The 25,172-nt window shown below is 51.1% G+C and overlaps 1 protein-coding gene across 2 annotated transcripts; it reads left to right on the top strand.

Annotated features, from left to right (window-relative positions):
* The first annotated feature begins 142 nt into the window (after window positions 1-142).
* On the top strand, window positions 143-23,383 carry ZNF777 (zinc finger protein 777). Of its 2 annotated transcripts, XM_049769406.1 has the most exons (7): window positions 143-150; window positions 523-555; window positions 4,884-5,705; window positions 7,277-7,403; window positions 8,385-8,498; window positions 20,162-20,413; window positions 22,049-23,383. In XM_049769406.1, exons 3-7 carry the CDS (start codon window positions 4,899-4,901, stop codon window positions 23,320-23,322), a joined length of 2,574 nt encoding a protein of 857 aa, XP_049625363.1. In that variant the 5' UTR covers window positions 143-150; window positions 523-555; window positions 4,884-4,898; the 3' UTR covers window positions 23,323-23,383. The 2 variants fall into 2 exon arrangements, with proteins under 2 accessions (XP_049625363.1, XP_049625362.1); XM_049769405.1 differs by lacking the exon at window positions 143-150 and having other exon boundaries at window positions 442-555; window positions 22,049-23,382.
* The last annotated feature ends 1,789 nt before the right edge of the window (window positions 23,384-25,172 follow it).

Raw genomic sequence — 25,172 nt, forward strand, 5'->3', positions numbered from 1 at the left:
TGTCTGGGTTCCGGGCGCCTCCGACGAGCCCCGAGAGCTCTCTTGGCACGGCCTGCGAGGGGACAGACATGCCTCCCAGGATGCAGTTTGGAGCAACATGGCAGCGGCGGCGCAGCTGCCCTGCTGAACGCGCGCCGGGACGGCCTGCGCGCAGCTCGCCGCCGGGGCCCGGGCCGGAGCGGGGGTCGCCGCCGCCGTTGCGGGGAAGCGCCGGGGCCCAGCCGCGCCGCCTCGCCTCGCCGCGCCGCCCGGCAGCCCCGCTCCGACGCCGCCCGGCCCCCGCGCGCGCGCGCCCCGAGCAGGCCGGGCCCGACGGCCGCGCCGCTGTCCGAGCGGGCCAGGCCGGGCGCGCTGGGCGCCGCCTGCCCGGAGGTCCGGGCCGGCCTAGCGGCGGCGGCGGCGGCGGCGGGCCGGGCCGGACAGCGCAGGGCCATGGCCGAGGCGGCCGCGGCTCCGGCGAGGGCGGCCCGCACGCGAGCGGACGCGCGGACTCGGGGCCCCGGGGACGGCCTGCGCGGCTCGGGCCCGGGCGCGGCGGCTCGGCCCGGGGTGCCGGTAAGGAGCCGGCGGGCCGGGCGCCGGGGAGTCCAGGCGGCGGGAGGGCAGCGGGGCGGCCGTCCGGGAGCCGAGAGGCGGCCGCTGGCCGGCCTGGCGCTCGAGCACGCGGGGCCGGGCCGCGGGTGGCCGTGGCGGCCGTCCGTCCGTGTCCGTGGCCGTGTCCGTCCGTCGAGGCGGCCCAGCCGTGGCGTGCTGCTGCCGCCCTGCCCCGATTTCGCAATGCGGGGACACTGAGGCACACGCACGACCCCTCGCCCGGCCCCCCAAGGTCACGTAGCGGCTCCCCGGTCTGCGGGCCTGGACGGGGCGGGGGAGGGGACGGCGCTGGCCGGCGGCCTCCGGCCTGTAGGGACAGGGACAGGGACAGCGGCGGGGCCCAGCGCACGGCTGGCTGTCCGTCGGGAGGTGCGGGGGACTCTGCATCCCGAGGGGAACCCGCAGAACTTTGGGGGTGGCGCAGAGCGGTGGGGCTGCGGGGGAAGGTACCTCCTCCGTGGACCGTTTTTTTTTGTTTTTGTTTTTTTTTAATGAGTTCGACGATCTCCCGCAGTCCAGTCCTGTCGGGGACCCCGCAATGGAATCGATGCTCACCAGAGCCTCCTCTTCCCAATGGCAGGAGGGGTCCGGATCAGAGCTTCCTCTGAAGCCCTTAATCTGAATATATATATATATATATATATATATTTGTGTGTGTGTGTGTGTGTGTATATATATATATATATATATATACTTAGATGTATACTAATTTCCCAAATCTCCTGGGAAAAGAAACTTAATGATTTTTAAAAAAATGCCTCCCTCTGGCTTAGACGTCCAGGGGGACCTTGAAAGGTTTGTTGTCATTCCCGATGGTACATGCTGGGTCTCCCTCCACCAGTTCATGGCTGGCAGGCCAGCCTGACAAGGTCAGAGGTTGTGTCTGATCAAGTAGGAATGGGTATGACTCAGGAGACACCCCCCCCACACACACTGCACCCCAGTAGGCAGACTGCAGGGTGTGAGGGTGAGATCTGATTGGAAAACGGGGCATGAAGATTCGGCCTCCGTCTTCAACAGTTGGAGTATGCAAGCTGACTTATAGTAGATATTATATTCATAGCTCCCTCTCCCTTTTTTAATTCCGTTTCGCTGGGACTGGTGAAATCCTAGCAAGGAGTAGGAAAGGGGTCTTCCTTGCTGCTTTCTTATACCCCCTCAACTTTCCATAGAAAAACAGACAGACAGACAGACCTGAACAGAGCAAATAAATGGCTTTTTTCCTCTGGGCACTAGTGAAAAAGTTTGCCCTGCTGGCTTTATTTACCTACTGAGCTTTCCCCATTGTCTGCCTTAAACCCCTGTGTTTCTGGGGAGACTAGCTTGATCCCCTGGGGGATTTTTGCTTCTTCCTACTAGTTGTTGGCAAATACCCTAATCCCCCTCCACAGAAGGAATATCAGGGCCCTGTAATGTGTTCAGAACTTGGTGTCTGTGGTCTTGTATGTTTATTTTATTTATTTATTTGGTTTTTAGGCCACACTCAACAGCGCTCAGGGGTTACTCCTGGCTCAACACTCAGAAATCGCTCCTGGCAGGCTCTGGGGTTATATAGGACACTGGGGATCAAACCCGGGTCTATCCCGGGTTGGCCGCATGCAAGGCAAACTCTCTATCACTGTGCTATCACTCTGGTTCCTTTTATGTTTTCTGAAGGGAAAAAGGAGACTCCATAACTCGTGAAATTTGGGAGAGACCTCCCAGATTCTCCTTTACTTTCCCTGGAAATGTTTGCCTGCCCCATGATAGACTAGCCTTTGGTAAACTCTCCAGGCCTCCAAATTGATCCTGCTGCAGGCCACAGAATTCAAAACACGTTCTGATGGTATGCATCCTCTGATAGCTGAGGCCAGGGGGTGGCCTACAAGATGGGCATTGGGCTTCACAGATTTGGCAGTATGTCTGGGCTTTTCCAATTCAGCTGTCTTTGTCTCCTAAGTGCAGCTGATTAGTCTGTTTATAACCCTACTCTTCGAATTCAGTTGGTTTGTGTCAATTAAATGAGATCATCTTTTCTCAAAAGTTGCTACCCTTTCTTTTTTGTTTTGTTTTGTTTTTTGGATCACACCCGGTGGTGCTCACGGGTTACTCCTGGCTCTGTGCTCAGAAATCATATCAGGCTCAAGGGACCATATGGGATACCAGGAATTTAACCACAGTAGGTCCTGGGTCAGCTTCCTGCAAGGCAACGCCCTACTGCTGTGCTATCTCTCCAGCCCCAAGTTGCTACACTTTCTAAGAGCCCAGTGACTCTGTTAGCTGTAGAGTATGGGACTGGTGCATACTTCAAAGACCATTTGCTTGGACAGGTCTTTTTGTCTGTGTGTGTGTGTGTGTGTGGTTTTTGGGTCACACCCGGCAGTGCTCAGGGGTTATTCCTGGCTCCATGCTCAGAAATTGCTCCTGGCAGGCATGGGGACCATATGGGACGCCGGGATTTGAACTGATGACCTTCTGCATGAAAGGCAAACGCTTACCTCCATGCTATCTCTCCGGCCCCTTGGACAGGTCTTTAATTCATCAGTTCATGTCTTGAAAGTGTGCAGCAGTCTTCATTAAACATGACTCAATGAATGAATGAATGAATGGATGAAGAAAGGAATTAGATAGAGAACATAAATTAGTCTACTGGAGTCTAATGGATGTCTGTGAGAATTTGTTATCTCTTGAGTAGCTGGTAGCAGTGCTTGGTTTCCTCCTCAATCAGCCTGCACCCATTCATGGAGGCTGAACGGACCCACAGGCCATGTTCCTTTCCAGTGGCCAAAACGGGAATTGGATAACTTTGATGCTTGCTTGCAAGTGGCACATAGCAGTTGGCGATGCTGCAAGTCACTGAAGAGCAAGAGGAAGGGGACAAACATTGTCATAGAAAAAAATTCTGTTTTGTGCCAGTGAGGCTATTGATTGCCTGGGTAGGTCATTAGTAGTATGTCACTCAGGAGACCTTGGCTTCACGTCCTGGTGACAATAGACTTCTCTTGGTGTGGCTGAGGCAGGTGAGGAACAGGGAGGGCATGAGAAGTCTAAATCAATCTTTATTTGGAGTCTGATTTCCGCTCCTTCACCCCAACCCCAATTTCCATACAAGTCTTGGTGCTGGGCTACCGCCACTATTTCTCCATCCTTCTGTTGTTGTTCTCCAACCATAAGTATGGAACCCAGATATCAGGTGGGCCCACCTGCCCAGGGGACCCTAACACCCAGAACAAGTAGTCCTCTTGAATCTCTTTTCTCTGTTCCTTCCTCTGCTCATTTTAATCTGAGTGGACTGTGCTGTTGCGCCCTCTGCACAGCAGGTAGGATGTTTGCCTTGCATGCAGCTCACCTGGGTTTGATCACCAGCATCCTGATGGTCCCCAGAGTCTTCCAGGAGTAATCAGGAGTAAACCCTTGGGTGCTGCTGGATGTGACTCAAAAACAAAAAAAGAAACTGCTGGTGAGGCTTCTGCCAGAGAATCTAGAAGAGTGAATGAAGGTGGTTGTGGGTGGTGTTGGCAGAGGGAGGAAGGGCTGAGTAACTGGAGCCCCATAATAAAAGTAAATGCAAAGGGGCCTGAAGTCAAATTCATCTCCCAGGTGAGCCAGTGAACAATACTGCGGCCCTAGGGCTGTCACCTCCTACCTGGCTGGAGCCTTGGCAGTGCCCCAGTGCCCAACACGGACAAAATTCTGCTCAGTCATTTATCAGTCTTATTGAACACTCAAGGCTTAGATACTAGCTCAGAACCAGCAGGTGACTGGGTGACTGGGAGGCAATCACCTGCGTTCCATGCTGAGAGCAGAGTGCCGTGTGTGTGTGTGTGTGTGTGTGTGTGTGTGTGTGTGTGTGTGTGTGTGTGTGTGTGTGTGTACAGTGGCTTATGGAAGAAAGAAATTAGGAAATGTGTTAGTAATAGGTTTATAGTAGCTGTGTAGATCAGATCTTGTGTCTCAGGAAGAGATTTGCACCCATGGAATTCACCTTACTTACTGTTTCCTAACCCCGGCCCTTCGCCCCCATGTTGCTACTGTGACCAGGGGTCATACATACTGGAGTCATGGTGCTTCCATTACTGGCTGTAGTGCTGGGGTGGGGAGTGATGATGTTCCCCCAGGCCATCAGAAATGCCCTATGGTGCCGGATTACTGCAGAGCCTGCAGGGTAGAGCCAAAGATGGTCATTCCAGGGAGCTGACGAATGACCACATGTTGGCCAGGAGGCCCTTGAGATGGGACCCTCCCTGTGGGTTTTAGGTTGCTGTCTGTGATCCTAAGTCCTGTTCTTCTCTTTCTGCCCCTAAACGCAGGTCCAGCACCTGGACATGGAGACACAGCGCTCATCACCTCTGTCGCTCCCCAACATCCTACAGGAAGAGCCCCCCCGCCAGGCTTCTGCTGTACCTCCTCGGGATTCGCTCTTCCCATCCCGGGTGCTTCCACACAAGGAAGTGCCACCTTTGTCGCCTGTCGCTGCCCACCAAGGCTCCGTCCCACACACACCCCGCGCTGCCAAGCACGACCCCTCTGGCCGCATGCTGCATGCACCCTGCCTGTATCCGGCCTCCGCCTCCTCCGAGCAAGACACGCACCTCCAAGGAGAGACCCAATATCCCACCCCCGCTGCTGCTGAGCAAGAACTTTCACTTCTCTCCCACCAGGAGACCCACATGCACTTGCCCGAGGTCCCCGACAAAGATCCTCTGACCCTCTCCCCGACAGTGCCCGAGACAGACATGGACCCTCTGCTCCAGAGCCCCACTTCCCAGAAGGACACCCCCTTCCCACTCACCCCGGCAGCCCAGAAGGACACACCGCTGCCCACAGCCGAGATCACGCGCTTGGCCGTGTGGGCTGCCGTTCAAGCGGTGGAGAGGAAATTGGAGGCCCAGGCCATGCGGCTCCTGACCCTGGAAGGCAGGACGGGCACCAATGAGAAGAAGCTGGCCGACTGCGAGAAGACTGCAGTGGAGTTTGCCAACCACCTAGAGAGCAAGTGGGTGGTGCTGGGCACGCTCCTGCAGGAGTACGGGCTGCTGCAGCGGCGCCTGGAAAACATGGAGAACCTGCTGAAAAACAGAAACTTCTGGATCCTCCGACTGCCCCCTGGTAGTAACGGGGAGACCCCCAAGGTAAAGCCCAGCCTAGAAGTCACCCTGGAGCAGTGGGATCAGGGAGAGTGTCGGAGGCTTTCCGAGCACCAGTTCAGGAAGATGTTGGGTAACAGGGAATGATGCCTACCCACCAGAGGGTCCCAGCCGGGTTGGGACATGCCAAGGTCAGTCCTAGTGGTGAAAGCTATGGTGACCAGAGAGGTGATTAGGGGCCTTGAGCCAGGAAGGGCCTTTGCTCTGTGAAGTCTGTGAAGATGCAGAGGCCAGAGGAAGGCCAGAGCAGGGTAGGAGAGAGAGAAGCTCTGCAACCACTCACTCGGTTGCACTCACTTCACTCTGTGCTCAGTGCTTTTCTCCGCCGACTCCTAAGTCCCGCTTCTGTTAATACAGAGGGGATTTCCCTAAGGAGGGGTCCTGAATACCCAGAGAACAGTCAGGTCTGAATCTTGCTTCCTGGGCAGTCTGCAGTGACAGGAATGAGGTCACTCTCTGCTTCTTGACTCTACCATTATAGTCCAGGAAGTGGACAGTCCATCTCAGCCCAGCTCTTCACAGTTCTCTCAGGAACTGTCCAGGGATCTCACTGAAAGCATAGGCTTGGATTTAGTGTGTCCTGGGAGGCCTCCACTTCTAGCAAGTTCCACCATGCCTCATTTTTATATTTTTTAAAACGTTGGGGATTTTTGGCCGCACCCAGTGATGCCCACGGGTTACTTCTGGCTCTGCACTCAGGGATTACTCCTGTCCGTGCTTGGGAACCATATGGAATACCAGGGATTAAACCCAGGTCAGCTGTATACAAGATAAATAGTGTACCTGCTGTACTATCATTCCAGCCCCACCATACCTTATTATTATTATTATTATTATTATTATTATTATTATTATTATTATTATTATTATTATTATTATTATTGCTCTTGTTTTGTTTCATACCCAGTTGTGCTCATGGATAACTCTTGGCAGATCTTGGATGACTATGTGATGCCAGGGATCAAACTTGGGTTGGCTGAATATAAGGCAGGCACCCTCCCCAATGTCCTGTCTTTCTGGGCCTGCCCCAGGCCTTTGTTTTTTTTTTTTTGTTTTTTTTTGTTGGGGGGGAGGCCAAACCCAGCAGTGCTCGAGGCCAGTTGCCTGCATGCTAGAAAAATGCCCTGTCTTCTGTAGTACTGCTCCTCACTCATCCCCAGGCCTTTTTGTTTGTTTCGTTTTTTGGTTTGGGGGCCACATCCAGTGATGCTCAGGGGTTACTCCTGGCTATGTGCTCAGAAATTGCTCCTGGCTTGGGGGACCATGTGGGACGCCAGGGAATCGAACTGTGGTTCATCCTAGGTTAGTGCGTGCAAGGCAAACGCCCTACTGCTTGCGCCACTGCCCAGGCCTTTTTACCCCTTCAAGGATGGAGATGTTAGAAAGGTGAGCCAGTAGCATATTAGCCCTACTGCTCAGGGGCCAGGAGAGTGGAAGGACCTTGGTCATATTTGAGGGTGGCACTTGGGGATACCCACATAGCCCCACAGGTTCATCCTCTGAAGAGCTGGCCCGGCCTCCAGCCTACCCACACTGATCCTGTTATGTGGTTCCAGGTCCCGGTCACCTTTGATGATGTGGCTGTCCACTTCTCAGAACAGGAGTGGGGAAACCTCTCAGAATGGCAGAAGGAGCTGTACAAAAACGTCATGCGGGGAAACTATGAATCACTGGTGTCCATGGGTAAGGAGGAGCCTACAAGCATGATTTGGGATTCACATGCAGCCTTAGTGCTCCAGTGTCACCAGCACTCACGAATAGGAGACCCTGGATTTCAGAGGTGCACCAGAAGAGAATAGACATCCCCCTGCATACCTACATCAGGGCTGACCCAAGGCAGACAGCAGTAGCCCTTGAATTTCCTTCTATAATTCACCTCTTCATGCTTTGCTTCCTCCTTTTCACTGTTTGGAAAGTAGTAAAAGTCAAAAAGCTCTTTTTATATCATTTAAGATAGTATCCCTTTGCCACAGAGATCAGACTTATTAAACTGTTCATTTGTGACCCCTTTGCACCTATGACATAACCATGGGCAAGAATACAGAGACACCTCATACCTACCCTGCAGTGGTTTGAGGGTCAGTTCTGGGTCATCATACCTTCAGAAGCCTTTTAAAGGTACCAGATTTCTCACAGCCCCCATCTACAGTCATGTGACTCCCATATGGGATGGTTACCCACAGTTTAAGAAGCTGGAATCTTGTATGACAAAATGCAAGCATGCTAGAACATTCTCTCCAAATTTCTCATAAGTTAACTTTTTATTTCCAAACAACTCTAAACTTTTTTTTTAAGTTTTTGGTTGGCATTTTGCAGCCTCTGGCTTTTGTTTTTATTTTCTAAAATGCCCAGTGTTTTGTGCCTTTGGCCTGGAAGCCCTGAGCAGCCAATGTCCACTATAAGTACCGTCCCCATTGGCTCCATGCAAGAGGATGTTCTTCATGGTTAGCACACGTGTGTACATATGCAGTCATGCCTACACACATACATGCAAGCATATACTTGTGCACACACAGCTTACACGGGGGCTCTGATATAGGGCTGGGAATGTGGTTGGTTCTGCCCAGGTCATGTTCCCCAGGAAGACAGCTGCTCTGCTCTCACACTCAGGGCAAGACTCGAGTGGCCTCACCCCATGAAATCTGTTTCCTTTCCTGTCCCCAGACTACGCAATTTCCAAGCCTGACCTCATGTCCCAGATGGAGCGCGGGGAAAGGCCGTCCATGCAGGAGCAGGAGGACTCAGAAGAGGGAGGACCTCCTGCAGACCCCAGTGCTGGTGAGTGACTGCCTTCAAGATCTAAAGGCTGCACCCTCGAGAGGACACTGCAGAGGGCCAGGGTGGATTACTGTGTGTCGGAACTGGCTGGGACCTTCTGGTCTCACTGTCTTGGGAAGTCTTCGCCATGACAGTGGGGGAGCAGAGGACCAGATGAGGAGTCACCTCAAGATTTGCAGGGAAGGTGGCTTGAAAGGTAGATGGTCACTGAGGTGTCTGTGGGTATTGTCTTCCTTTCACTGGAACCCAATATTTGGCCTGCAGGTGTTCTTGGGATGCTCTGCATAGATCCAGCCTCACCTCTGGACTTGGGGCCTTACTTAAAGGTCTCCAGGAGGTGGATTTGTCCTCTGTAACCAGGTATCAGAAGTGATTGTGTCCTTCGAGACCAAAGGACAGTCCGCAGGAGAATCAGAAACTAGGGCTTGCATGAACCAATGTCACTGATTGTGGGGATCCCAGTTGACTCCCCAGTGGGATCAGGGACACTTTGTTGCATCAACCCCAAGGCTGAGCACTCAGAGGCAGACATCAGGAACATGCAAGCCAGCATGATCCTGAGAACCCCAGTGACATGATTCAAATCAAGGGACCGACAAAGGAAACAGTTCAAAGTTGATAGGAATGGGGGCTGGGGCAAATAGGGAATCTTGTGGCTGGTTCATCTTTTGCATCTGAGGATCTGGGCTGACACATCCATAAACAGTGATTGGAGAGCAGAGATAGCAGCAAGAGGCATGGGAGCAAAAGGGGGACATGGGAAGTGACTTGGGACTCACATCCTGTCTCATACGAGGGCTTCTGTGGTCAGGGTTAGCAATTCTGGCATCTTCATAGCAGGGCCATTCTCCATCCCCTTCCCATCTGCTTGCTCAAACCCTCATTACAGATGGGCCTCCCAGTGAGGGCCAGCAGAGAGAGCTCACCTGCCTGTTCCACCAACCTAGATCTGTGCTGGCGCATATGCACACGTGCACCACACACATTCACACATGCAATATACATGCATAATGCTACATGCACAAAGGCATGCACAGTACACATGTGCACAGACATGGCTTGCACTGTGGAAGTGGGTGCTCTGTCATGGTCATAATGTGCCATTTATTCCCCTGACTCTCCATGGCCACTTGGAGCCTGGGCCCCAAAGAGAACAGAGCCCAGAACCCCAGCCAGCAGGTTGGCCCACAGCTCGAACCTCTGTGTGAAACTTAGCCAGGAGAGCTAGCACCATCACTGTGGATCTCTGTGTTGTAGTGTGGTGATCTGGATATCTCTGCATAGGGCTTCTCTCTCAAAGGGATCCCCGTCTCGATCCAAAGGTGTGATATCAACAGAGGCCTCAAAAATTGAGTCTTTATAGTTCTAACCCCACCAAACATGAAACTTTTATGAGCTGACCCAGTAAATGTGTCCTAAAATGTATTTATGGGTTTGAAAGCCCACAGGTGAGGAGGATCAAAGATGATTCAGGGGGCCGGGCGGTGGCGCTAGAGATAAGGTGCCTGCCTTGCCAGCGCTAGCCTAGGACGGACCACGGTTCGATCCCCCGGTGTCCCATATGGTCCCCCAAACCAGGAGCGACTTCTGAGCACATAGCCAGGAGTAAACCCTGAGCGTCACCGGGTGTGGCCCAAAAAAAAAAAAAGATGATTCAGCTGTGGGCTAAGACTAAAACTCCCTAAGCCAAGGGTCGGTTCCTTGGGGGTAGGAAGGAAGGCCCAGGGAAAATTAGGAGGAGTAAAACCAGCCAACTAGGACTCTGAACTGAAACTCAAAATCTCTCTTTTTTTTTTTTTCCTTTTGGTTTTGAGCCATACCTGGCAGTGCTGAGGGCTACTCCTGACTTGTTCCTTATGGTCACTTCTAGCAGGACTTGGAAACCCTGCATTCCTGGCACCAGAACCCAGGAAAGCATATCCGTCAGCCTTCGGAGCCCTATCAGTTTGCATCTTTTCTTAAAAAAGAATTTGACATCAAAATGGTTTATAGACTTGACCCTCTAAGATAATTTCCTTTATGAGAAGCTTAGCAGAGTTTTCTTAGTTGGCAAATTGCCCATTTAAAAAAAAGTTCACTCGGGTCAAAGAGATAGCACAGCAGTAGGGCATTTGTCTTGCATTCGGCTGACCCAGGGAGGGACTCAGTTTGATTCCCAGCATCCCATATGGCTCCCCAGCCTGCCAGGGGTGATTTCTGAGCACCGCTGGGTGTGGCCCAAAAACCATCTATAAAGTTTAAAAATCAAAAGTTTACTCAGCATTCCCAAATGCAACCCAAGCCACTGCCACCCCACCTCACCCCTGAATAGTTTCCAAAACTTCCCTGCCCCAGCAGGAGAACGTTGTCCACTTTGAGAAACACTCTGGTACAGCATGGAAAAAGATCTGAAACAGGCCGAAAAAGAGCCAGCAATGGCCCCTCTTCCCCAGCTGTTAAAGCCATTAGAATACACTCAGGTTAATCAGGCCATAACCAGCACTCACTGAGTCTCTTGTACCAGGCCTGGTGTTGAGAGATTAAAGTGAGCGGCCAAAACCCCAACTGCCCCCAATACACAGACTAAGACCCCAGCCATGACATGTGGGGAGCTTAGAGAAGGCCTAGGAGGAAGAAGCTGCTGTTCAGAGGAGACCATGAAGGCTGGAGAAACTCTCAGTAGGTGAAGGAACTCCAGAAAAGAACTGAGCTTAAAAGACCAGTGTCTCACTGAATGATCTGGTTCTCAGTTGTTGGAAAGACAAGAACCAGAGCATCTAGATTAGGCTGGGTCTGGCTCAAGGCCTGGTTTGTTTTGTTTGTTTTGGGCCTGCACCTAGTGAGTCTCCTTGGCTCTGCACTCAGGAATCATTCCTGGAGGTGCTCAGAGGACCATATGGGATGCTGAAAATTGATCTCGGGTCAACCACATGCAAGGCAAGCACCATCCCCGCTGTACTATTGTTCCATCAAATGATTCTCTTATGCAGTCAGGGCTGGCAACCTCTGCTATAGGGCTTGAGGAAGAGCTAGCGTATATGAAGGAACCAAGCATGAGGCAGCATCACTCAGCATTTCCATTGTGTTCCTGGGTATGGCAGTGGAAGCAGACTGAGTCTCAGGGTTGTACTTGAGCATAGTGGAGCATCAGGGACCTTAGCCAGAGGTGGCCACCCCAGAAAGCAGGAGCAGGAGCTGAGTCTGAGCCAAGACTTTCTGGCTGGGATTGGAGACTAGATTTGAACCCCAGCAAGGAAAGTGAGTGGTGCTTCTGAGCCTGTAAGAAATGGGGATGGGATGTAAACGCAATCGAGACAGGAAGTGGAACCGTGAAAGTTGATGTAAATATAAGCCACCAGTGTAAACAGAAAGTAGAAAAAAAAAAAGTTGGATGAAAGCATACCAAAACCAGACTTCTCTCTGCTCTCTAGAATCCTCAAAATGGGGCTGGAGTGATACCATAACAGGGAGGGTGCGTCTTGCACTTGGCCAATCTGGGTTAGATCCCTGGCATCCCATTTGGTCCTGTGACTACTGCTAGGAGAGATTCCTCTGGGGATCCTGAGCATCACCAGGTGTGACTTAAATACTAAAATAAATAGGGGGCCGGAGTGGTAGCACAGCTATAAGGCGTTTGTTTGCCTTGCACACTGCCGACCTGGGATGGATTAGGATTCAATCCCCTGCATTCCATATGGTTCCCTGAGCCTGCCAGGAGCGACCCCTGAAAGCCGCCAGATGTGGACCAAAAAAGCAAACAAAAAAGAGTAATAAAATAAATAAAATTGGGCCTGGAGAGATAGCACAGCGACGATACAGGACCAAAGGTGGTTGGTTCAAATCCCAGTGTCCCATATGGTCCCCCATGCCTGCCAGGAGCTATTTCTGAGCAGACAGCCAGGAGAAAGCCCTGAGCACCGCCGGGTGTGGCCCAAAAATCAAAAAATAAAATAAAATAAATAAATAAATAAAATTCTCAGAATGAGTCCATATTCTACATACTACTTTTTTGAAGAGTCTGGTGATATTCTGCCAACCAAGCTGGCAGGTCAGGGTTCAGGCTCTGCGATACCAAGGACCACCAGGGCCAGCCTAGCACTGTCGTGGGCCCTTAGGACCACCCTTGGTAGTGCTTGGGGAACCAGATTATGCTGCAATTGAGCCTGGCTGGCCACTCATGTTCCCTGACCCTAATCCTCTCAGTTAAATAAAAGTAAATAGTTCACAGCAGTGTGTAAAGAAAGACCTGGGGTTCAAGAGTCTGTCTCTACCCCTACCTCCCCAGACCCTTCTGAAAGAAGAAGAAAAGGGGACCAGAGTAATAGTACAGTGGCTAGACAGCTTGCCTTGCACGCAGCTGACCTAGGTTCAATCCCTGGCACCCTGTCAATGCTCAAGGGTTACTCCTGACTTTGCACTCAGAAATTACTCCTGAGTGCGTGGGGGAAACCCAAAACAAACACAAAGAATAGAAAAGAACTTTTAGCTCAGTGTTAAAGCACTTGTCTAGCATGTGATAAAATTGTGTTCTTGTTTATAAAAATAGAACAAAAGAGAGAAAGAAAATAGGGAAAAAATAAGAAGGCTTTGAAAGTCCAAAATCCATATAGTAGGAGTATCTGGAGAAGAAAAGAAAAGAACAGAAACAGGGAGGTAGGAATTAGTTTTGACCTAGTTCACGAAAATTCCCAGCACTGGAAGATAGATGCAATTTTTCACATTGAAAGAACTAACTAGGGGCCAGAGAGATAGCATGGAGGTAAGGCGTTTGTCTTTCATGCAGGTCAGTGGTTCGGATCCTGGCATCCCATATGGGCCCACGAGACTGCCAGGAGTGATTTCTGAGCATAGAGCCAGGAGTAACCCCTGAGCGATGCTGGGTGTGACCCAAAAACCAAAAAAAAAAAGACAAGGAAGGAAGGAAGGAAGGAAGGAAGGAAGGAAGGAAGGAAGGAAGGAAGGAAGGAAGGAAGGAAGGAAGGAAGGAGGGAAGGAGGGAGGGAGGGAAGGAGGGAGGGAGGGAGGGAGGGAGGGAGGAAGGAAGGAAGGAAGGAAGGAAGGAAGGAAGGAAGGAAGGAAGGAAGGAAGGAAGGAAGGAAGGAAGGAAGGAAAGTGATTCATTGTTTGTTTGTATTTGTGTTTGTTTTGGTGCCACGCCTACCGAACTCAAGGGTTACTCCTGGCAGGCTTAGGGGACCATATGGGGTGCCAATCAATCAATCAAGTTTAAAAAAGGAAGTATACAGACTGGTATAGCAATTGAGGGGCATTTATAGTCTTTAGTCAGATGTACCCTTTGCCAGGAGATTGTCTTTTATATACATTTCAGAAAAAGAACAAACTTTCTAAACTTTTTCTAAATGGTCTTTACTGGTAGACCAGTGATTGGAACTTTATTTAAAATGTATCCACAGGGTTTGAGGGACAGTACAGTGGGAAGGGCATTCGCTTCACATGCAGGAGACCCAGGTTCAATCCCCAGCAACCCATATGATCACTTAACACCACCAGAAGTGATTCCTGAGTGCATAGCAAGGAGTAACCCCTGGGCACTACTGGTTGTGGCCCCAAACAAGAAACAATAAATAAATAAATAAATAAATAAATAAATAAATAAATAAATAAATAAATAAATAAATAAATAAATTACAACCACACACAGATGATATTACCATCCGCTGTTTGGGAAAACAAGGTCCAGTGCCCAGGCAGACAGCTCAGTCCCATAGAGCATGTGGGCACATACTTTAAGTGCATAGAGTCTTAGGATCAGTCTCTGGCACCACATGGACCCTTGGGCACAGAGCTAGAAGCGAGCCCTGAAGCGAACTCTTACTACTGAACTGGAAACAGGTACGGGCACAAGAGTGTATGCCCTCCACAATAGGGCATATTTCCATGTAATGAAGTATGCAGATAACCAAGATATAGTAAATTAAAAAACAAGTTACCAAACAATGAGGTTTTTTATTGTTCCTTTTTTTTTTTTTTTTTTTTTTTTTTTTTAGCACTCAATGGGTTCTGGAGCCTTCCTAGTGATACACAGTTAATTGGGCTATTTCCCAAACCCTAGGTTTCTGAGGTGTTTATTATACCTAGCAGTGCACATGGGTTACTCCTGACTCTGCACTCAAGAATCACTCCTGGGTAGTCCGTTTGCCTGACATGAGGCTGATGGGTTCAATCCCCCCCGCATCCTTTATGGTTCCCTCTGCCTGCCATGAGAGATTTCTGAGCACAGAGCCAGGAGTAAACCCTGAGTGCCACCAGGTAACCCAAAAACCAAAAATATAAACCTTTGAAACCTGAAAGGCATTATTTTTTTTTGTTTGTTTGTTTGTTTGTTTGGGTCACACCCGGCAGCACTCCAGGGTTACTCCTGGCTCTATACCTAGAAATCACTCCTAAGCAGGCTCGGGGGACCATATGGGATGCCAGGATTCAAACCTCCATACTTCTGCATTCAAGGCAAATGCCTTACCTGCATGCTATCTCTCGGGTCCCCGAAAGGCATTATTGTTATGTGTGTAATGTAAATTTGTATTGCACCTTTGTAACTAATCCTTGTGTGTGTGATGTAGCTGTTGTACATGTTGAAGTATTCAAATATATGGATTTTCTAGTTTCTAATGTTTTGGATTTCCCAGTGATAGTTCTCTGTGGCATCTGGGTTTCCTATCAAGTGTAGAAAGATGGACTTGACCTCTTTTCACTCATTAAACATTATGATCGCACATCTTGGGCCTATGAGCTTTTCAAAAGCCTATAAAAATATTTGAAACCTGAAATAAAATTTACCTTGTGGGCTAGAAAAATAGAACAGCAAGGAGCGTGCTTGATTTGCATATAGCCAATTGGGGTTTGATTGCCAGCATCCCATATGATCCCTGAGCACTACCAGGAGTAACCCCTGAGCATCGCTGGATATGGCTCAAAAACCAAAGATAAGATGAAAATTTGTCTTGCTCCAGAAAACAAGAAATGAAAGAGTAAAATGTCAGTGATGAAATGCTTCACTAAGTGTCTGCAAACCTTACACCCTGCTTCTTCATTAATGATGGTGGTTAGTATTTATAAACATATAATAAATCCACAGCAGTTTGTGCTATAGTTCTGCCCATCTCACAGTAAGTAGTTCAAGCAAAAAATGTGATTACAGAGATTATAAACCCATCACAAATTAAGTCAATCTTACTGCCAGTGCCAAAGGCAAAATGACAGAAACATTTTCCAAAAGAAAAAAGAACAGTAGAATCCAGAGCAGAAACACTAAAGTTGTCTGGTGCCAGCATATTGGCTGCCCAGCCTGTGAGGGCATGGAAGGGGTGAGGTAGAGTGGCAGGATTGACTCGCTGCTTCAGTTAGTCCAAAGTGAAGAGCGATTTTTTTTTTTTTTTGCCAGTTTGCCTCTAGTACTCATATGGTTTCTTTATTGATGTCTGACTCAATTCTTAGTAAATTCCCTTTGATGTGAGATGTGAAGATGGTTGTTTTCTTCTAGCTTGAAAATCAGTTGCCTCCACTCTTTTGTTTTTGTTTTGGTTTTGGTTTGGTTTTTGGTTTTTCAGGCCACACCCATTTGATGCTCGGGTTACTCCTGGCTAAGTGCTCAGAAATTGCCCCTGGCTTGGGGGGACCATATGGGACACCAGGGGATGGAACCTAGGTCCTTCCTTGGCTAGCGCTTGCAAGGCAGACATTTTACCTCTAGTGCCTCCTCACTGGCCCCATCCTCCACTCTTTTAAAACTTTGCACCATCCCTCTTTGAAAGGCTCCCTTTAGTCACAAACTGTACCCCCCACAATGCATGCGTGACTCATGACATTTGTATGTTTGTTGTTTGGTTTGTTTTGGGGCCACACCCTGCAGTGCTTAGGTCTTACTGTTGACTCTGCACTTAGGAATCACTCCTGGTGATGCTCAGGGATCCATATAGATAAGATCCTGAGGGTTGAACTCCAGACAGCCACATGCAAGGCAAACGGCCTCCTTGCTGTGCCTGGGTCCTTTTTGTTTGAAGGAGAAATGTACAGTTTTTGTGTATCGGCCAGTTGTAGGTTCTCTTCCCAACATTGTAAGGAGGGTGAATATAGTACAAGTATATAGGATTTTGTTTCGTACTGGGTCAAACCTAGTTCAAATTCCTTGTACCATGTAAGATTCTCAAGACTTGCCAAAAGTGATCCCTAAACAGAGAGCCTGAGAGGGCCCTGAGAACCTTCAGAAATGGCCCAAAAATGGAAGGAAGAGAAGGAGGGAAGAACGAACTAATTGTAGGAGAGTGAGGAGAACTTCTTTCTGGTGGGTGCCCCCTGACTCTCTCTTGTTTAGGGATGGGATAAGCCACTGCCCTGTGTAGAATGAGTTCCCCAGAGAGACAGGCCATGCTGATCTGAGAGCTTTGCACACCCTTGGCCAAAAGGGCCTGGGTGAGGGGGCAAGAATCATCTTCCAATGGGGCCACCGATATCCTGGGACTTTCCTAGGGGACATATAGTGGCAGGCCTCCCACCCTCAACTCTCCCAAGTATTATACCAGCACTATGCTCAGAGCCTCCTGCTCAACGCAGCACAGGCAGCGCCCACCATCCTGTCCTCTCAGGAGCTCTATACTGAAATCTTGGGGCCCTGGTTCCCTTCCCCCAGGGTCAGGGTACACACCCAAGAAGTGCACTATCCCCACTGGTAAAGTGGTTAGCAAGTTTAATTGTCCAAAAAATTTCACTTCCAGTAAAACTGAAATCAGGAACCCTGATTACAATGCCAGCCAGATACCTGGCTTGATATCAAAAGCCCTTTTTGATAATACAGTAACCATGAGCCTTTGTGGTTCTAAGGACCAGTGATGGTGCCATAACAAAGCTGCTAGCTGCTGATGCGTTTACCTACCCAACTGCAGAGCGGAGGCCAGAGGGAGCTCAGAGGGCTCAATGCAAGGCTTTAAATGTAAGAGACCCCAGTTTGATTTTCTAGCACCAGCTGGCTTCCTGAGTGCTGCCAGAGTGACCCTGTTCTCCACTTGTATCTCCAGATGTGACCCACTCCCATGAAAGGAAAGGAGGGAAAGATTTATCCTGACCGTCTCATTCCATGGATTAGAATCTTCCTCTAGCACAGGGAAGATGGCCAAAGGAATGAGTGCATGTTTTTTTGCATGTGGGAGCCCAGGTTCAGTCCCCAGCACAGAGCTAGGAGTAGCTCTGAGGAACATTGGGTGTGGCCTCTCTCTGGCCCCTCATAAACAAAGAATCTTCTTGGGGCCAGAGAGGTCAAACTGTGGAGAGGTTGCTCCCCTTGCATTCAGCTGACCTTGATTTCATCACCAGCATTCCATATAGTCCCCCAAGTCTGCCAGGAGTGATCCCAGAGTCTCACCTGATGCCCCATCACCACCAATCTTCATTTTCAGATAAGGAAAGTAATTGGGGAGAAATTCCTTTGTGTTTTTATAAGAGATCCATTGATAACAAGGTTTTTGATTTGTTGTCTTGACATTTTTTTATTGTCACGATAATCTGTTGTCATGATAATTGCTTCTCACATGTTCATAACTAAAAATAACTAAAGGCTGGGGTGAGTGGGTACCCTTTGGGTATTAGAAATGAAGCCCCAATTCACCTCTGATTCACATATACTGTTGGCAGCAGAGAGGAAGAGGAGGTGACTGTCAATGATTCTAAGCATAATACCATGTTTTGTCAGGATTAAATCCAGTGGGTGGAGTGGGAAGAAGAGAGATTCAAGTGGAATCGTCAGGGTCAGAGAGAGTGAACACAGCCGGTGAGGCACTTGCCTTGTACACAGCTGACGTGAGTTCAGTTCCCAACACCACATAGGAACCCCTAGACCCCACAAGGAGTGACTTTAAAACCAAGAACATAAACATACAGTCAACCCTCAGAGCAGGGATAGGTGCTCCATTGCTAGTTTCTTAGGTTGACGGAACTGTAAGTATTGCTATGCCTGAGGGTCGCAAAATACTTGGGTATGGTGCACACACCTTTGGGTTGTGAGAAGCATTTTCTGTGTTGCTTCATAAAGGTACAAGGGGCACAGCATCCTTGAAAGCCACTTAGCGGTGGGCCGAGTGATAATACAGGTGCAAAGGCATTTTTCTTCTACATGGCCAACCTAAATTCCATTCCTGCCATCCCATATAGGCTCCAAGCACTGCCAGGAATAATTCCTGAGTGCAGAGTCAGAAGTGACCCCTAAGCCTCGCTGGATGTGACTCAAAAACAAGGATATTAAGGAAGTTGATGAGGCTTTGATTAAGTAAGGGAAGTTTATTTTGTGACACCACAGTCACCTGATCAAATGCAGAAACGAAGACAGTAAAGGGGCACAAAGATGGTGGACTTTCCAGAGAGAAGTGGGGGTCCAGATGGGGGTGCCAGAGAGAGGAGGGGCCCTCTGAAGGATGGTTTTGAGCTGAAGGAGGAGGAAGGAAAGGACAAGACATTGCTGGAGGACTTCTGCCTGCCAGAGGCACCCCCTGGATGTTATCTCCCCTCTGTGTCCCATCTGCTCTCCAAAGGTGCCAGCAGATGAGGTGGTGGGTGCAAACAGATGGTGCTGCCAGGGCTCTGGGCCACTTGTGTCCTGGGTCTGTTTCTGTCCTTGTCTGCCACATTCGCTGGACAGTCAGGGGCCCCGGCAGTGAGGCTTCCCTCAGCTTTCTCACCACCATCCCTACCATCTGCTGCCACCATGTAATTTATCCATCATACGTCCTGCCCAGAAGGTGGACCCTCGAAATGCCAGGAAGAAAAGGCTTGTCTTTAATGCAGGAGTCAGAGGGCCATTGGTAAGCACTATTTCACAGAAACAAAAGACACAATATCTGGATTGCTCTGACCCAACAACTGACCTATAGTCTTTGGTTGCCATGGACCACCTTGGCAGGGAAATGAACCAGAGTAGAGGACTTTGCTACCTAGGGTGTAATAAAGGATGTTCCTAGTGGGACCCAGAGAGGCACATGGTGGCATCTCTCGGAAGACATACCACAGGCCCCTGGGACTCTGCCATGGAACAAAACCTCAGTCTAGTGGGTAGAAATCAGTGGGCCACTGCAGTGCCATCTGTGGGGGAGAGGACCAGGTGAGAGAATTCCTCCGTGTGGGAGAACAGGACAGTCTGGTGGGATTTCTGCAGGTTGTTTGGGGGAAGAAAGGAAGGAGAAGACTATGGTCTGAACACTGAGGCATGTAACATGGCATAGTCGGTGGCACCCAAGAGGACTATCCCTGATTAGTAGCAGGCTTTTTAGGACAGTTACCTCCATGGCTGAACAGGGCATATCAAAGATCAGAGTCAGACAAAGGTGCAGTGAGTTACATTTTCTGCAGTGCCACCATCACAAGCCAAAGATCAATTCTAGTAGACTCGGGACTATGGGGTGCTGGGGCTGGGGACTCTGGCCCTCCCTGTGAACTCCGGTTTTCTACCAGCCAGGACACCCATCACTCCTGCAGCTCTTGAAAATCTAGCTAACAATACAATTTACAGCCTTTAGGAGCTCCTGTGAACAGGTTTACACCCAGGTCAGCTTGTTCCCCACCTGCATAAGTGTCCAAGCTAGAGATTGCCCAGAAGTTCTGCTAGCTCAGTGCCACCCAGGTTTGACATCCAATGAGATGTAGTGATCCTGTCCTCTTGTTCCCCATCCCATCATGCTTAGCACACGATGGCATTGTCATCAAAATCGAGGTGCAGACCAACGACGAGGGCTCCGAGAGCCTGGAGACTCCCGAACCACTGATGGGACAGGTGGAGGAGCATGGCTTCCCCGACACGGAGCTGGGTGAGCCAGGCGCAGAACGACCTGACCTAGATCTACCAGAGCCTGAGCACGCACTGGAAGAGTCACCGGGCGCCTCCAGTGAGTTCAGCGAGCTCAAACACATGCTGGCACAACAGAGGCATGGCGCAGGTCTGTGGGGGCCGGGGAGGGCACACAGATACACCCTAGGGTACAAGGGAAGCACGTGGTCTAGGACTGGGCAGGGCCCCCAAAGAGTGACCTTGGAGGCATCTCTGCCCACCTGGTCTGGGAGACTTGTTGATACTGTACTAAGTGGGAGGCTCTTTCTGTTTGATTTTGGGGCCACATCTGGTGATACTCAGAGGTTACTCCTGGTGAGATATGCCCTGAACCCACTGTCTAATCACTCCTGCCTGAAGTGGAGTCTTTTGCTATTCTTTCCTATGAAAAAGTTAGGAACTGGGTATAGCCTTAAAATTTGGTAGAGCGTATGCATGCGTATGTGTGTGTGTGTGTGTGTGTGTGTGTGTGTGTGTCATGATGGTGTGTTTGGTGGGCTTTGGTTCCATTTGGGAGTGGTGTGTGGCATATGTGTCTGTGTTTGTGTGTGTCTGTGTAATTCCTTCCCTAATGTATCAGTTTATGGCCTCTTCAGGCCGGGAAATATATCCACACCCTCAACAACAAGGCTTTGACAAGTATGACATTGACTTTTTCAGAGTCTCTTTATCTGTAGATTTATGGCTCAGCCTTTCATACTAAATAACCAAGTACTTAATAATGGGAAGACAGAGGCCATTCTGACTTCTTATCTATAAACAGCTTCATGATGTTCCAGAGCCTTTGCATCATGTTGTCTTTCATAAAAGAATAGTCGAAGAGTCAGGCAGACAGAGACTGGAGTTGGGACCTCCTAACATAGATCCCACACCAAGGATGCCTCTGGGCAATTACCCAGCCAGACATGGTGGGTCCTGGTGCTCAATGCTTCATTCTCAGTTCACTATGGAAGAAATAACTTTGATGCTGTTTGTCCACCTCTCATATGTAAACTCAAAGCATCATCCCTTCCTGGTGAACCTAAAGGCAACTCTTAACTTTTTCCTGAGTACACGGGGCAGTCCCATTATGTCGGACACCACATTTCAGGTTTCAGGAAGTGCCAGAGCATAAGGCACTTTAGATGGGCTAAGAGGCCAAGAGCAGGAGCAGGGCAGTCATTGCCCCAAGGATTTGGGGGACACTTTCTGAACCCTCGCATCAGAGCCTAGAGCTGTGGGAAGGAGAGGTAGGCGAGGTGCTGTGGGAGAGATGAGGGGCACAGCAAGCAGAGTCCTGGGGAGGGTGAGCCTGAGAGCTGTACAAGGGTTAGGGGTCCAGGAAAGACATAGGGATAAGACATGGGTGCAGATTTTTTGGGAGGCATTTGGGGGTGAGTGGAGTGGAAGGAAAGACCCCATGGTGCAAAGTCAGAACTTGGGGTGTGGGCTCAGATCGGGGTAGGCCTCAGGGATGCTGAGATCTGAAAGCCCAGGGGGATCTGGGCCAGGGACCTCTTAGGAAGGTAAGAAGGGACCTCTTAGGAAGAAGGGGAGCTGGCCGTAGCCCCCAACAGCAAGGAATGTGTTTGAGGGCTGGGCTTGACACGTGCACATATCCCATTTCCAAGTCTGTTGGAAGGGGACAAGATAGAAAGGGACAGTCTCCCCCGAGATGACTTGGGGCCACTCCATCACGCTTTCCCTGAACTAGGTTGGCACACTAAAATGCTCTATTCTGTCTCTCCCTCTTTCCCACCCGCAGAAGGAGGGATCGTGATCAAGACCGAGGAGCAGGACGAGGAGGACGAAGAGGAGGAGGAAGAGGACGAGGATGATGAGGAGGAGCTACCTCAGCACTTCCAGTCCCTGGGGACAGTGCCCGGGAGGTACGAGGCCAGCATGTACCCGCCGCCGCTGCCCGGAGAGCTGTCCCCGGAGCTGTCCGCCGAGGAGGAGCGCGAGGAGGAGGGTCCCCCGCCACTGCCGCTGGCTCTGCCGCTGGTGTCACCTGCGGGGAGCAAGCGGCTGTTGCCGGGGGGTGCGCACGGCGAGGGGCGGCACTCCGGCGAGGGCCGGGGCTCGACGGCCAGCCAGCAGCAGCAGCAGCAGCGCAACCGGCGCGGGGAGCGGCCCTTCACCTGCCTGGAGTGCGGCAAGAGCTTCCGACTGAAGATCAACCTGGTCATCCACCAGCGCAACCACATCAAGGAGGGCCCCTACGAATGCAACGACTGTCACATCACTTTCCGACACAAGCAACAGCTCACGCTGCACCAGCGCGTGCACCGCGGCCGGGCCAGCTACGCGTCCCCGGAGCGCCCGCCAGGCTTCGGGCCCAAACACACGCTCAAGCCGCGCCCCAAGTCGCCCAGCTCCGGGAGCGGGGGCGGCAGCAGCCTCGGCATGGGAGGCAGTAGCGGCGTTGGCGGCGGCCCCCCGAAGCCCTACAAGTGCCCCGAGTGCGACAGCAGCTTCAGCCACAAGTCGAGCCTCACCAAGCACCAGATCACGCACACGGGCGAGCGGCCCTACACCTGCCCGGAGTGCAAGAAGAGTTTCCGCCTGCACATCAGCCTGGTCATCCACCAGCGCGTGCACGCGGGCAAGCACGAGGTGTCCTTCATCTGCAGCCTGTGCGGCAAGAGCTTCAGCCGCCCGTCGCACCTGCTGCGCCACCAGCGGACTCACACGGGCGAGCGGCCCTTCAAGTGCCCCGAGTGCGAGAAGAGCTTCAGCGAGAAGTCCAAGCTCACCAACCACTGCCGCGTGCACTCGCGGGAGCGGCCCCACGCCTGCCCGGAGTGCGGCAAGAGCTTCATCCGCAAGCACCACCTGCTCGAGCACCGGCGCATCCACACCGGCGAGCGGCCCTACCACTGCGCCGAGTGCGGCAAGCGCTTCACGCAGAAGCATCACCTCCTGGAGCACCAGCGCGCGCACACGGGCGAGCGGCCCTACCCCTGCACGCACTGCGCCAAGTGCTTCCGTTACAAGCAGTCCCTCAAGTACCACCTGCGGACCCACACGGGCGAGTGACCCCGGCGCCCCTCCCGCCCCCCCTCCAGGGGCACCCACTCCCCCCAGGCCCTTCGTGCCGCGAGCACCCCCTTGGCCCTCTCCAGGACACACGGCGGGTGGGCGGGCAGGGGATGGGGTGGAAGCCAGGTCCAACCGGGCCCCCAAGGGTGGCAGGACAGGGGCGGGAGGGGGGGCTAAGAGCTTGGACTCGGGGGACCCCCCCCCCCACTTCGAGCTGTTTATTTCCCTAAAAAATAAAATGAATGGAAATGATCATGTCCATGCCCCTGCGGAGGCGCAGTGATTAGATTGGGCCCACAGCTGCTTGAAGGGATGGAGGGAGGCATGGGCCACAAAGAGGTTTGGGAAATAGGGTGGGTGTTGGAGGGGCAGCTAGAACTTTCTAATTGCATTTTGGATACTACTGTGGCTTAATTTGAGAGTAATAGAGTGATTTTTTTTTTAAAAGATGGGCGTTTCCTGTTTGCCAAATTGTTTTGTTTTGCTTAGTTTTGCCGGAGAGCGCTTGAGCAAAGTGGCCTGAGTCCCTTGTGACTGTTAGTGGCCAGTGGCTGAGTCCCCGGCAGATGCTGGTGCCCTGGGTGGAGGAGTGGAGAGGACACAGAGTGGACAGATTCACTGAAATGGAAGCCAGAGACAAACCCTAACTCATGCCAGTGGCCCTCAAGGGGGCCTCTTTGGGATCGGGCAGGGCAGGTCCAGTCAATCCACTGTCGGGACATCTATTGGCATGTGGGAGCAGCCCCTGTCTTCATAAGTGCTCCTATAGAGTACCCCATCTTTCCTAGCTGATTGCCTCCTGCTTGCTGTGAACTCCAATTGTCACTGCTCCCGGCAGGCCATGCAGGTACCTATGCAGCCGGCATTGGACAGTGACCACTGGACACTGGACATCCAGGAATGCTCACTTCAATAGGCAGGATAGTTACTATGTCAAAGGCTCTGAGGGGGTCCTGTGGACAGAAGAGGGGACTTTGGGGAAATAGAAGAGAAAAATCAAGGAAGCCTTCCTAGTACCCCTGTTCTTGGAGCTGAAAGTGCAGAGAAGTTCTACAGTGATTGGCTGAGACAAGCTGAGGCAGGGAATTGTGGAAGGAAACTGGGGTCCTCGTGGTATGCATGAGCAATGGAGGTGAGTGGGTTTTGGATCTAAACCTTAGAGACTCTGAAGCTTGAATCTGACCCTGTCCACTGGGAAAGGTGTCTGGGGTGAGACAATATGGGGCTCCAGGGAGGCTGCCACTGAACTCATGTAAGGTCACAGGTATTAGACATGAAGATAAAGATGGCCCCTCTCAGTTATTGGGGAGCTCTTGATAAGGATTCAGAGGCTGTTCTTTAATGCCCTGAAATTGTGTTCCAAAGAGCCAACAAGAAACTCAGGCCAGGGGGCTAGAGAGAGAGCATGGAGGTAGTGTGTTTGCCTTGCATGCAGAAGGACAGTGGTTCGAATCCCCCCAAGCCTGCCAGGAGCAATTTCTGAGCGTAGAACTAGGAGTAACCCCTGAGTGCTGCCAGGTGTGACCCAGAAACCAAAAAACAAAAAGCAAAAAAAAACTCAGGCCAGGGGCCGGGCAGTGGCGCTAGAGGTAAGGTGCCTGCCTTGCCTGCGCTAGCCTTGGATGGACCGCGGTTCGATCCCCGGAGTTCCATATGGTCCCCCTAGCCAGGAGCGACTTCTGAGTGCATAGCCAGGAGTAACCCCTGAGCGTCACTGGGTGTGGCCCAAATACCAAAAAAAAAAAAAAAAAAAAAGGCCAGAGGTTTGTGGGGAAATGCAAGAAAGAGTCCCTAAGAATAACCTCCCTGTTCCTTGTGATTGGGACCTCCAATCCCCCAGCACTACA

The sequence above is a fragment of the Suncus etruscus genome, chromosome 1 (genome assembly GCF_024139225.1).
Source record: "Suncus etruscus isolate mSunEtr1 chromosome 1, mSunEtr1.pri.cur, whole genome shotgun sequence".
Lineage (NCBI taxonomy): Eukaryota > Metazoa > Chordata > Mammalia > Eulipotyphla > Soricidae > Suncus > Suncus etruscus.